Source organism: Lactuca virosa, chromosome 9 (genome assembly GCF_052849685.1).
Source record: "Lactuca virosa cultivar CGN04683 chromosome 9, Lactuca_virosa_CGN04683_v6, whole genome shotgun sequence".
In the NCBI taxonomy this organism is placed as follows: Eukaryota; Viridiplantae; Streptophyta; class Magnoliopsida; order Asterales; family Asteraceae; genus Lactuca; species Lactuca virosa.
This window is the reverse complement of record NC_136434.1, coordinates 159232736-159245824: the sequence shown is the minus strand read 5'-3', so window position 1 is coordinate 159245824 and position 13089 is coordinate 159232736. Positions and strand designations below refer to the sequence as shown.

General features: G+C 30.6%; 2 protein-coding genes across 2 annotated transcripts; both read right to left on the bottom strand.

The window, feature by feature from the left end:
* Positions 1 to 1657: 1657 nt before the first annotated feature.
* LOC145135718 (uncharacterized) lies at positions 1658 to 4594 on the bottom strand. Its single transcript, XM_079069961.1, has 6 exons — positions 4437 to 4594; positions 4067 to 4238; positions 3901 to 3971; positions 3627 to 3806; positions 3452 to 3545; positions 1658 to 2120 (listed from the first exon to the last, which is right to left on the bottom strand). The coding sequence occupies exons 2-6, from the start codon at positions 4160 to 4162 to the stop codon at positions 1905 to 1907; spliced, it is 657 nt and encodes a 218-aa protein (XP_078926087.1). The 5' UTR covers positions 4163 to 4238; positions 4437 to 4594; the 3' UTR covers positions 1658 to 1904.
* Positions 4595 to 6641: 2047 nt separating this feature from the next.
* LOC145141193 (uncharacterized) lies at positions 6642 to 10501 on the bottom strand. Its single transcript, XM_079074512.1, has 18 exons — positions 10362 to 10501; positions 9976 to 10060; positions 9759 to 9852; positions 9573 to 9681; positions 9461 to 9499; positions 9297 to 9380; positions 9142 to 9203; positions 8955 to 9057; positions 8707 to 8859; positions 8564 to 8632; positions 8417 to 8473; positions 8070 to 8315; positions 7914 to 7997; positions 7704 to 7814; positions 7550 to 7620; positions 7283 to 7450; positions 7112 to 7205; positions 6642 to 6983 (listed from the first exon to the last, which is right to left on the bottom strand). The coding sequence occupies exons 2-18, from the start codon at positions 10034 to 10036 to the stop codon at positions 6708 to 6710; spliced, it is 1881 nt and encodes a 626-aa protein (XP_078930638.1). The 5' UTR covers positions 10037 to 10060; positions 10362 to 10501; the 3' UTR covers positions 6642 to 6707.
* Positions 10502 to 13089: the final 2588 nt, after the last annotated feature.

Below are 13089 nucleotides of genomic sequence, written 5' to 3'. Positions count from 1 at the left end.
ATCAACTTATAATACTTTTCAAAAAAAGACGTGCTCGAGCTTCATTATGATTTTCGAACTCTAATTTTCTAACAAAAAGCAATTTTGAAAATTGTTTTTATTGAATCTTCAAACCCTGTTTTGAACATGCTTTTCTTTCGTAATTTCAAACGGCCAAAAACAATCAAACTTGAAGGTGTTTGTTTGCCTATTTAACGTTGATGTTTTATATAAATTTTAAATGCATAACATGTTTTAACTTCCAAATTTCCATAATGTCATGGAATGCAATATATCGTTGTGGAATGTCATATAACTGTTTTGCAAACTACATATATAATTTTCATGTAAAATGTGTAGTGTGAAATTAGGTTTTTCACGATTTAGTTGTTATCAGTGTCATCGGGTAAAGAAGACGAGCATGAGGGAGTTGCAGGCTAAGGACTTGTAACATGTTGTCTGGAATGAAGTGCCTCACGAGCGAATGAAACTCAGTTTTAATGTCAAAGTTGTCCTATCAATTTTTACTTATGATTTGACCTACAGTTATTTTTTTACTCAAATGCCAAAAAAAAGGAAAAAAAAAGTTGTAAATTGCCCTTTGTTGGTTCCCATCAAAACAAGATGAAATGGTCTGAAATTGCTAGAAAAATAAAACCGTTAGAAGAGATAATAAGATCCCCAAATATTTAGGAATTTGTATATAGTTCTTGGTTCAATGTATGTGTCGGCCACTAATCTTTCATTCGAGTTGCCATTGTCCAAGAAGTAAGTATTTATTCCTAAATCTTTGAAGCTATTGTTACTAAACCAACATCTAAACTCATTAGGGAATTATTGTAACATGTATATATTCGGTTCGACTTATAATATGTATGCATTAATTTCAATAATTCATTATGTTTTGGGAAATATTTCTAATATTTTTACAACTATTTTTTATAAATTAAAGAATTTGTTACAAAGTAACACACCAATTACTTATAACCAACATATACTATTGAATTTAAATGTCTCATAAATTGATTAAATAATATAAATAACTTCCAACAAATTTCCTAAAGATCTACCACGTTGTCCAAAAGAACTAGGAATGACATTTACCTCTTCGGTCGATAAGAACTCACAATTAGATTTCACCTAAGTTATCATCAAACCAAACCAAGAGACAAATAAGCATTTGGGGTTATTTGGAACGTCTTCAGGATCTGGATATTTTTTTAACGGCGAGTTAGTATATGCTTAAAATTGAACTCAATACATTTTTATCAGAAACATCTTATTAGACATCTTGTTTGCCAAGTGGGTTAGTCCCAATTTGTCTTCAGGATCTGGACATTAGGAAGGGTTGATCATTATGTCAATGAATAACAAATAACAAGGACCTTTTTCTATATATATCTGATTAGCACCTCAATTTCAACTCTCATTGTTGATGTAGCAAACATATCAGTCTGTCTTTTTTCCTTTTGGTTTGATGGTCGGTTTAAAAAAAATCTGGAAATTTTGATAAACACACATGAGTCAAACCATCCTAAATCTTCTTAGAGTTTTGAACTTGTTCTACAATTTCGAACATATTCTCCTGCATTTTCGAACATATTCTCCCAATGATTTTCCACCTCGTTCTTTAAGTATGTCCCAAAATAGGTCAATTGCACTTTTCTAATAGCATATATAATAGTGAAATTAACGAAAACGTAGTACATATTTTTTTCAAACTTGTGATCTTTATGTTTCTTCTATCATACTCCATACTCCATAGCACTACTTATAGGATTACAGCTGCTAAAAAAATTTAGTAAATAATCTTAAGTTATTAGCACACAAAAAAAATATAAACATGGACCAAAGGATATGTCTATACAAACTATTCACCATCAAACCACAAACCAATTTATTATCTATCTATCTATCTGTCCGTTTCAAGACATCGAGCTTTTTAATAGTTGTGTGGCTAAAATAAGCAACTCCACCATCTCAAAACCAGCTGCTGACACGACATCAACTTTCCCCTCACTTGTATCCAACTCATCTGACCAACTTACAGGAACACAAGCCGTCTTTAAAAGCTTTGCCTCTGTCTCAACATTTTCAATAATGTCTGAAACTGTATTTGATACTGAAACAGATTCTTTAACCTAACAAGTTTCACATCAATTTATTATTGATCAATTATCAAATATTCCAATATTTAATCTTTTAAGCGTACACTTCTTCTTCTTCTTCTTCTTTTTCAATCTAAATTGAATATTGTAATTGTCTATTTATAAACGTTAATCGAAGATTATGACTACACTTACATCCCAAGTGTGAATTTTTTTTATTGTTATCAACTTATAAGGTTAAAATATTTTTTATAAGTTGATAACAATAATTAGGGTGAGCATATTAACCAAAAAACCGAACCATAACCAAATTAAACAATATAACCGAACCATTTTAACCGAACCGTTACTAAAAGATATGATGCAGTTTTTAATTTTGATTAACCGAATACATATGGTTCGGTTATGGTTTTCATCTAAAATCGAACCACTATTAACCGAACCAAACCAATAATATTAATAAATATTCTTGATATAATATAATATTATATATTCATCCGTTCTACATTTACTGTCCACTTGTGACTTTTTAAAGTTTTTAATCTTCAAATTTGACCTTAAATATTTTTGTTATTGATATATAATACTTTAGGCAAAATATATGAATGGATTGTGTTTTAAATGTTTTTTCATTGTTATAATTTAATCAAGTAATTTATAACACAAATAAAAATATTTAAGGTCAAAGTTGAAGAACAAAGATTTCAAAAATCAAAAGTGGACAATAAATATAGGACGTTGTGAGTATATTATATGTAATTATATTAAGACTTGAAAATTTGAAGGGAAATTATCTAGAATTAGATATGATAAGTAATATTCTATCAATACAATTATATATATGCTATCATTCACTTTTTATAACAATGGACTTTATGTTTTTCATTTTTTATAAAAAACTATTTTTATTTTTATGTCATCTTGGACCATTATGGTTAACCGATATTAACCATTAACCAACTAAAACCATTAACCAAAACCAATATTAACCGCTATCCAATGGTTATCGAAATACATTAACCAATTGTAATGGTTATGGTTCGGTTTTGACCAATAACCGAACCAAACCGTCCCATACACACCCCTAACAATAATAAACTTGTTAGGACTTTGTAATTTAAAACAAAAAATTATCAAATTATATTTGTATTTGAATTAACACTCCTAGGGCTTTTTTTTAGAGTACAATGTTGTAACAGGAGGAAACAAACTTGGATGCTATAAGCTTATAATTAACAAATAAATGAAAGAATATTCTTGTTTCTTGCATTTTACCTTACTTAACTTGAAAGAAAAAATAAATATAATTTATATAATTATGAGCATATAAATAAACTATATATTAATATAAATGAAATGATTACCTTAATGAGTGACAAACGAAGTCTACGAACTGTACTAGCTAAATGTTCCATGCTTTTCAAGCTCTCCATGTGTGATATATATTCAACCTTCATTCTGCATAACATATTATCTAAATATATAATCAATAAAAGAATATAAATACATGAAAAATTAAAAACAAGAAAATCCACAAACTTTGCAAAATCCGTGGTAGCACTAGAACTGTTCTTGCTGATATTTTGTGCATAATCTTGTTGAGGATAAAAGCACTCGCTAAAGTATGTCTTTTTTAACAAACTTTTTAATCTTCCATCTTTATCATGAATCATGTTTTTCTCTTCTTTATCAATTACAAGCTTATCCTCATTGAGTTTCCTATAGTCATGTCACAAACTCTAAAATCATAAATATAAAAAAAATGTTGGATGAAAATTATTGATTAAAGACGGAAATAAAGAATTAAACATACTCTTGTAGTAGATGGTATTCCTGCTTCAATTGTGCCAATTCCATAAGAGCAACCACCTTTTCATTTGTTACCTATTCAAATATTGTACACATAAAATAATATGAAACTAATAATATTATAACAAATTATTGAACTAAAAAAAGGGAATGAACAACATGAAATTTACTCGAGTTAAATTTCTTTGTAGCGTCTCCATTTCACTTTCAAGAGCTGCTTTTTCGTTGCTCTCTAACAAATATCTCTCTTTTAGGGTGTTCCACATGATGATTTTAGCAATTAAATTTTATTCCTCCATTTTTGCGCTGTCTTTGAACCCTTTTAATTAAAACTTGAAAGGCCTACAAAATATTTCAGGCAAGCATTCACGTCATATTCTGAATGTCACAAAAAGTAACAGTGATCTCCATCAAAATTACAGCGTAATCAGTGAAATTTAAACTAGGTTAAACAAGAACATATTGTGCAATTTTTGAACATGGTGAGAATCAAAACCCTGTGGATGTAAAATTAGGGCATATAAGAGCAAATAAAGTTACCTGGGGAGAAAAAATAGAAGCTCTAATAACAGAATTAAACAGATGAACGAGAAGGAAGAAAGAAAGGTTCTTGTTCGTTTATTGCTTCCTGGTGGGAGGGGGCTTCTATATTACTGAATTTGCTTTTTGTTTCATTTCTTTTTCGTCGACAAAATAATGAACTTTAGAAAAAAAAAACAATTAAAAACTGAAAAACATGTTTACGTTTAGATGAAAGATACCATTATAATATAAAGGTATTTAAGGGCTTATTTTTTATTTTTTAAGTTTTGACAAGTCTAAAAATACTGTAGTTTATAAGCTAGTTTTTCATGATTTTTTTTTTTTAAGTTTCTTAATATACCCTTAATTAATTATAAAAGAAACATATTTTTCTAAATATTCTTTTATATTATTTTATATCTTTCAGTTAACTTATCAACTAGTTTTATCAAACTTGATTTTTTATCAATTAGTTTCTCAGCTACCAGCTAATTTTTCAGCTAAAAGTTATTACGTCAAACATAGCATTAGTAAGATTCCAATTTGCTTCTAAATTCTCAGTTATTATTAGTCGTAAATGTTTAACATTTCTAGTTAATTAAAATTCAAATACTTATAGAGTAATATGGATTATAGTTTTCTCATATGCATATTCATGTATATCACCTGGTGTTCTGTATTTTGTACAGTTGATGAAATAAGATTTTTGTTTAAAAGATAATAATAATAACCCCACGGTGTATTATTTATCAGCCAAATTACTTTTTTAAATAGTTTTACATTTGGAACCAACAAAGACAAGAACATTGTAAACTTAGCAATTAGCAAGCGAATTAAAATGTCTTTCACTTTAGTCACTTCATAGTTTGGTTTGTTTCCCTCCATAATAGATAGAGGTAGGCAAAAAACCGAGCCTAATTAGATGTTGAGCATGACCCAAGCCCATTCCAAATTTTGTAGGCGACAGTCCAAAAACCAATCATGGGCTTTGACCAAGTTCAGTACGCCTACAAAGCACTAGCATTTTTAGATGATTTTCTATATATATATATATATATATATATATATATATATATATATATATATATATATATATATATTAAAACTAATTAAATTATAAAACTGTTTGTGTCACAAAATGATCTTTTGTATTGGAAAAAGCCTAAATGACCATGGAGTTCGAAAAAAGGACATTTTCAAGCTCCATTGTGATTCTCAAAAAAACTAATTTTTTGGCAAAAAGAAATTTTGAAGATTGTTTCTATCGATTTTCTAAATTCCATTATGAGTTTTGGGCATGTAGTTCTGATAAAGGTAGTTTGCAGTTTCGAACGGGCCAAAAAATTCGCATTTGAACCTGTTTATTGACCTATTTAACAGTGAACTTTATATAACTTTAAATGCACAACATGTTTCAACTTTTACATTTCCAGGATGTCATGGAAAGCAATATATCGGTGTGTAATGTCATATAATTGTTTTCCAGAGTGCACATATAATTTTGGTGTAAAATGTGTAGTTTGTGAAATCATGTTTTTCTCAACTTAGTTGTTATCAAACCAAGAGATATCATCAGGTAAAGAAGACGATCATGAGGAAGTTACAGGCCAATGACTTGTAACATTTGGTCTGGAACAAGTGCATCACGAGCAGTTGAAACTTAGTTTTAATGACAGATTTATCCTAAAAAGAACATTACACGTCGGTTCTTACCTATGATTTGGCCCACGATTTTAAGTTTTTTTTTATTTTTTGACACAAAGGCCAAAAAACCAACTTGTAAATTGTCATGTGGGTTTCGATCGAAACAAGAAGAAATGGTCTAAAAATTATATAGTTCGTGGTTCAATGCAACTTGAGTGAAGTGTGTCAGAGAGACTAATCTTTCATGCGAGTTGCCATCGTCCGATAACTATTTATTCCTAAACCTTTGAAGATATTGTTATTTAACCATGTGTCCTTATAAGGAAAATATTGTAACATGTTCATATTTGTTTCTGAGTTACAATATATAAGCATTAATTTCAATAATTCATTATATTTTCACATTTACTTTGTATAAATTAAAGAATTTGCTACCAAATAACATACAAGTTGCATATATAACCAACATATACTACTGTTAATGCTTATAGGATTTGGAGATTTTTTTATGGTTTTTTGGTTTATTTCATTCTCTATAGCCCTACCTATAGGATTACAGCTACTAAATAAACAAGTAAATAATCACAACACACAAAAACAATATAAACATAAAACAAACAATCTGTCTATACAAACTATTTACCATCAAACCACGTAAACCAATTTATTATCTATCTGTCTGTCTGTCTGTCTATCTGTTTCAAGACAGCCAGTCTTTTCTTTTAACAGATGTGTGGCTAAAATAAGCAACTCCACCATCTCAAAACCAGCTGCTGACACACCATCAACTTTTTCTTGACTCGTATCCAACTCAGCTGCTGACCAACTTACAGGAACACAACTCCCAAGAGCCGTCTTTAAAAGCTTTGCCTCTGTCTCAACATTTTCAATAATGTCTGAAACCGTATCCGATTCTTTAACCTAAAAAAGTTTCACAACAATTTATTATTCATAAAATATCCAAAATATTCTTTGTTTCTTGTGTTTTACCTTTTACTTAACTTGATAGATAAAAATAATAAAATTTATATAATATAAAATGATTAAACCTTAATGAGGGACAAACGAAGTCTACGAATTGAATTAGTTAAATGCTCCATGCTTTCCAAGCTCTCCTTGAGTGATATATATTCAACCTTCATTCTACATAACATACAATAATAAATATATAATCAATAAAAAATAAATATAAATACATGAAAGAAAGAAAATCCACAAACCTTGCAAAATCCATGGTAGCATTACAACTTTTCTTGCTGATATCTTGTTGAGGATTAATCCATTGACTAAAATATGTCTTTTTTAATAAACTTTTTAATCTTCCATCTTTATCTTGAATCATGCTTTTCTCTTCTTTATCAATTACAAGCTTATCATCATTCAGTTTCCTATAGTCATGTCATAAACTCTAAAATCATAAATTTTTTTCTTTTTTTAATGTTGAATAAAATTATTGTTTAAAGACAAAAATAAACAATTAAACATACTCTTGTAGTAAATGATATTCTTGCTTTAATTGTGCTAATTCCATAAGAGCAACCACTTTTTCATTTGTCACCTATTAAAATATTGTACACATAAATATAATACGAAACTAATAATATTATAAACAAATTATTGAACTAAATAATGAAATTTTACTTGATTCAAATTTCTTTGTAGCTCCAACATTTTACTTTCAAGAGCTGCTTTTACATTGCTTTCTAATAAATATCTCTCTTCTTGTTGTGATAGAAGCAACAATGCTGAAACCTGAATAAAGTTTTAACCATTTTAATAAAAACTGAAAACCCCACAAAAAATTTTATTTTTTATATGATCTTTTTTATATAATTATATATAAACATAAACCTTCTCTTGTAATGCTTGAGCAAGTGGTTCAGAAGCTTCCCCTAATTCAGAACTACAACTTTTTTGTGATTCAGAAACATTTTCCTACAAAAATGTAAAATAGAATTTTATATTTTATCTTTTATTACATTAAAAAAATAAATAAATATGATATACCTTTGTAATAGTATCTGAACCAATATCAGGGCTTATATGTACATCACGACAATCATTTTCTTGAGGAGATAAATGTTTAAGTTCTTCATTTATATTAATTTGTCCCATATTTTCTTTAATAAAATCAATAACTGATTTAAACTGAGAAAATTCCTCTTGAAGCAAATTTACAATATCAACCCTGTGTTGAGAATATAAGCCACGTAAGACAGATATGTCCCTCTTCATCTTTTCTTCCAAAAATATCTGTATTCAAATAAATAAATAAAAACAAAAACAAAATTATAATTTATCAAGAATTTAAACATCATAAGTTTAGTTATAGTTTATCAATAGAAAGATCTCACTTTCTTGTTTTTTAAATCACGAACAACTTTCTTCAAATGTTTCTCAATCTCCAATCCCTGATTCCCAAAAAAATAAAAAAGTACAAGTTAAGTAAAAGGACAGTAATACCCTTTTACAATTTGTACAATTTGAATAAAATGTTTTACCATTTGTAACTTGCTTCGAAGATTGATTACAGATTTTCTCAATGCCTCCACTTCTTCCTCTAATGCAGTCTGTCTAAATGAAAAGTCAAAAATAATGAAAGATTAAATTACTAAATTGCCATTACAAGTTTTCTATAACTTACAATGTATTTAGTGGTTGATGTTTCCTCATCATGCCTATTGAAACTCCACATGTCTTCTGAATCATTCAGTAAAGTGATACACTTTTCTTCTAAATTGACATCATTGTATTCATTTAAAGAATGTTGTCTGATGTCATAGAACTTATTGATCACCTATAACATGTAAAATATTAATCTTTAGGTGTCTTTTTCATTGAACATGTGTATTTAACTATTTATAGATAATGTAGCCAATGTAAATTAATCACCTGTTTGAATATTTCATTTTCCTTCTTTTGATTTTCTAGATCAGTCTGAAGGGTAGCTGAAAATTTCTTTTCTTCAAGAACAATTGAGGTGAGTTCTTCTATCCTGGTTTATATAAAAACTTTAACAGATATACCAGAAATGAATAAAAGATAATGCCTTTTTGAAGTATAAATATAAAGTTCTTACTTTTGCTGGATAATTCCCAATTGTTGTGTTGCAAGTTCCTCTTTTTCTTTGGCTATTTCAGCCTATCAGAATTCAGAACCATATACACGATTCAAATTATAGGATTTATAGAATAACAATTTATGTAATTAATAGATAGAATCAAGAAACTAGACCTCCATTATTGCATTATCACGTTCAGAGAATGCAGCACCAACACAGCCTTGGAAAAATTTAATCTGCTTCTCTGCTTCTAAGCTCTGAAGAGGTTAACAAGACGAAATTAACCTCATTAGAAACAAGTTGATATGTATTCCAACAAGCATTAATATACACTGACCTTCTTAAGCTCTGAGGCATGAAGATCAGCTAACTGGTTCTGTAGAAAGAAATAACATTATAGTAGTGATGGATGTGAAATAAGAAAAGTAAAATGACAGAATTGACCTTACTTTGATAAGGTAAGACTGTGAAAGCTCTTCTTGGAGATTTACATTCTCTCGAAGACAAGAAGTTAACTTTTTCTTCAAATCATCTATTTCCTGCTCCAGACCAGCTGTCCTAATTGAGTATTAATATCACAATTAAAGATTGTTACAATGGGGAAATGTGTTCATAGTTTTCGTATAATGATGTACCTTTGAAAATGCATTCTTGTAGCAACAGCAGCATAACTAGGTCCAGCATGTTGCATACACATTTGTTCAATATCACTACGTAGTTCATTTCGTTCTACAAAGCAAAAATTACAAGAAAGAAGTTAATAACAAGTAGAAATTCAAATCAGTTTGTATTTGATTTGAGATCTTGTGAATGATGTTCTAAAATAACGAAAAAAAAAAACAGAGCACAAACCTCGCTCCAATACTTCAATGCGAGAAAGCAAAGCGGCTCGATCTTCTAACTTTTCATCCATGGCCGCAGACTCCTATAACACAAACTAAAAGTAGAATAATTATCACTAGGGATACAAAAACAATAATCAAAACAAAAGAGACCTTCATCTAGTAATCACCATGGATAAAAACTTGCTTAATTGAAATCATATATGAATTCAGGCAATCATTCATGACATATTTTGAATGTCACAAAAAGGTAACAGTGATCTTCGTCAAAATTACAGCGTAATAAGTGAAATCCAAACTAGGTTAAAGAAGAACATATTGTGCAATTTTTGATCATAGTGAGATGCACAAACCTGCGGATGTCAAATTAGGGCATATAAGAGCAAATAAAGTTACCTGAGGAGAAAAATTGGAAGCCCTAATAATCAGAATTAACCAGATGGACGAGAAAGAAGAAAGAAAGGTTCTTGCTCGTTTATTGCTTCCTGCCGGGAGGGGGCTTCTATATTACTGAATTTGTTTTTTGTTTCATTTCTTTTTCGTCAACAAAAATAATGAATTTTGGAAAGAAAAAGGAAACAATTAATAACTGAAAAACGTGCTTAGTCTAGATGAGACTTACCATCTTAAGTCTTAACCCAATAAGAACTCGATAAACAAAATTTAATGTCTTTAGTCTTCATAAATAATTGTTTTTTAAAGTCTTCATAAATAATTGTTTTTTAAAGTCTTCATAAAAAAATCATTGGTATCGGTGTTGGTGTTGTTGGTGAAATGGTGGCGGAGAGATAGTGGTTGAGGTGGCAGATTCGGAAGTAGTGGTGGTGGCGGAGGAATTGTCGGATGTGGTGGCAAGGTGACGGAGGCAGTGAAGGTGGCAAACGTGAGGGTGGGTGTAATGGTGGCGGAAGTGGAGGCAATGGTGATGACGAAAGAGGTGGCAAAGGTAATTACGGCGGTGGGATGGTGACAGCGACGTCGGCAACGACGACAACGTTGTTAGAGGTACGATAGTGGCGACGGTGGTGGCAGCAGCGGTGACGGCGACAATGGTGGTGGAAACAGAAATATCACATTATTGTTAAAACTTAAAAAATGTCGTCCAAAATCATAATCTATTTTTTTATGGAAAAAGATGTCGAAAAGACATTTTTATGTCTAGTCTTCTAAAAAACAAACAATTTTTCATCAAATGTCTTTATGTTCACATACATAAAAGGTCAAAAAGACATTTTTGCCAAAAACACAAAAGACCACTTAAGAGATTTGAATTTGCTTAATTAAAGAGATTGACATTATAGAACACGAAAATTAAACGAGTAATATTAAAATCAGAAATCTCAACTCGAAAATGGCATATTTACTTATATGCATTTTCTTATTCTTGAGGTATATTGGATAGGCCCAAAATTAAAACCACATATAAAAGAAAACTTTCAATTGAACCATTTTGTACTGTGGAAGTTGTTTGGCCGTCTAAATCATTATTTCACTTTCAGATTTTTCATTTTCTTTTCTTTTCCATTCCATACTCTAAGGCTCGAAGCAACAGCTACAACAAGAATCACATAAACCAATCAGAGTTTACAACTCAGTCTAAAGCTTAAAACCTCCAAGTTTGACAAAAAGTCAAATTGGTTAAAAGTCAACGGTCAACCTCCATTTACCGTCGCGACTAGCTCCTTGGTCGCATGGTGGTTGCTAAAAGACAAAATAGTCACGATTAAATCTCTTGACCCGCGTCGCGACCTACCACCCACCGTGTCGTGGTTAACGTCCAAAACAGCTTAATTCATTAAACTCTTATCCCTTAACATCCAGAGCCTAAAACCTCAGATCTAATGTTTCTAAGGGACTTAATGGATAAAGTTCCTAACTTTATCCATTACACAACCAAACCAAGTCTAAAACTTAAACCCTAACTCCTCTAGGTGGTTGTTAGGGCGATTACTTGTGCATGGTTCCAAAGGAACCAATGCACACCTCTTTTCCCTCAAAACAAGTCCAGAAATGAACCCAAACCAAGCCTGAAGTTGCCCAAAACTCTAAGAACATTCTTCTAAAGGACCAAAAGGGACCTCGAAGCATGAAATAAAAACTATAAACAATAAAGATGGGAGCTTTATACATTCCCATGCTCGAGAGGGTGCAAGAGATGCAAGATCTAAAGTAAAAAACCACTCTCCAAGCAACAATATCACCTTATTATTCTTGGAAGAGCACACTAAGGCTTGAAACACCAAGAACACACACACACACAAGGCACTTAGGGTTAGGGCTTTCTCTTCTAAATGGGTGGAGGCTAAGAGAATCATCAAACCCTAGAATTTATTACACTTATGGCCCACAACCTGAGATTTAGGGTTTCCACCGTTGTGTCCAGACCATGCTGCCACTTAAATGATGTGGTCACGTCGCGATGGGTCTCCACCGCCGCATCGCATCCAGTCAAAACCCCCAAAACTCCGAAGTTGAAGAAAAGAAGCATGTAATATTATCTACGATGTATCTTCTTTTAAAATTTACATTGATTTTACCCGTTGTAACAAGTGTGGAATTCGCATTTTCAACAATGAAGTTGATAAAGACTTATATACGCAACAAATGGGTAATTAGTTTTTGAGTGGTAGTTTACTGTCGTATATTGAAAAAAGTGCTTTAGAATGTATTGATAACAATATAGTTATGAGTATATCTCAATATATAAGACGTCGCCCGACTCAATTTTAAGAATTTTATTATAACTACTGAAATTTGTTTAAATATTTTAAGACATACAACCCAACCCGTTAGTAGTATTTTTTGCTCTCTCATTTTTTTCGGTTTCACTTACATAATGAACCACACGATTTTTGGTTTTAGATTTGCCACTCACTGGCAGGGTACTAATGTATCACTAGACCACTAGTGCTTTGTGTTTGACATCATCAACAATGAAAGCTATCACCCAAAACAACCAAATTACAGAAAATTCCCATCATTAATTATCAAGTCTAAATAGAGCAATACCAATTTCTCCCTTTTGGATGCCAAAAAAAAGTTGATTGTTTATTTGGCATAATTCAAATCAAACAACAAACACATTTTAGAATGGAAAAAAAAACTTTGAGGAGAGAGAAAAAAA

What these genes read in the sequence shown, in the direction of transcription:
- LOC145135718 (XM_079069961.1), bottom strand. Translation starts at nt 4,162, where the DNA reads ATGTGGAACACCCTAAAAGAGAGATATTTGTTAGAGAGCAACGAAAAA. An exon ending in TACAAAGAAATTTAACTCGA is followed by an intron (nt 3,972 to 4,066) that starts GTAAATTTCATG and finishes ATATTTGAATAG; the next exon opens with GTAACAAATGAAAAGGTGGT. An exon ending in GCTACCACGGATTTTGCAAA is followed by an intron (nt 3,546 to 3,626) that starts GTTTGTGGATTT and finishes TATGTTATGCAG; the next exon opens with AATGAAGGTTGAATATATAT.
- LOC145141193 (XM_079074512.1), bottom strand. Translation starts at nt 10,036, where the DNA reads ATGGATGAAAAGTTAGAAGATCGAGCCGCTTTGCTTTCTCGCATTGAA. An exon ending in CATCAACCACTAAATACATT is followed by an intron (nt 8,633 to 8,706) that starts GTAAGTTATAGA and finishes TCATTTAGACAG; the next exon opens with ACTGCATTAGAGGAAGAAGT. An exon ending in TTCGTTTGTCCCTCATTAAG is followed by an intron (nt 6,984 to 7,111) that starts GTTTAATCATTT and finishes AAACTTTTTTAG; the next exon opens with GTTAAAGAATCGGATACGGT.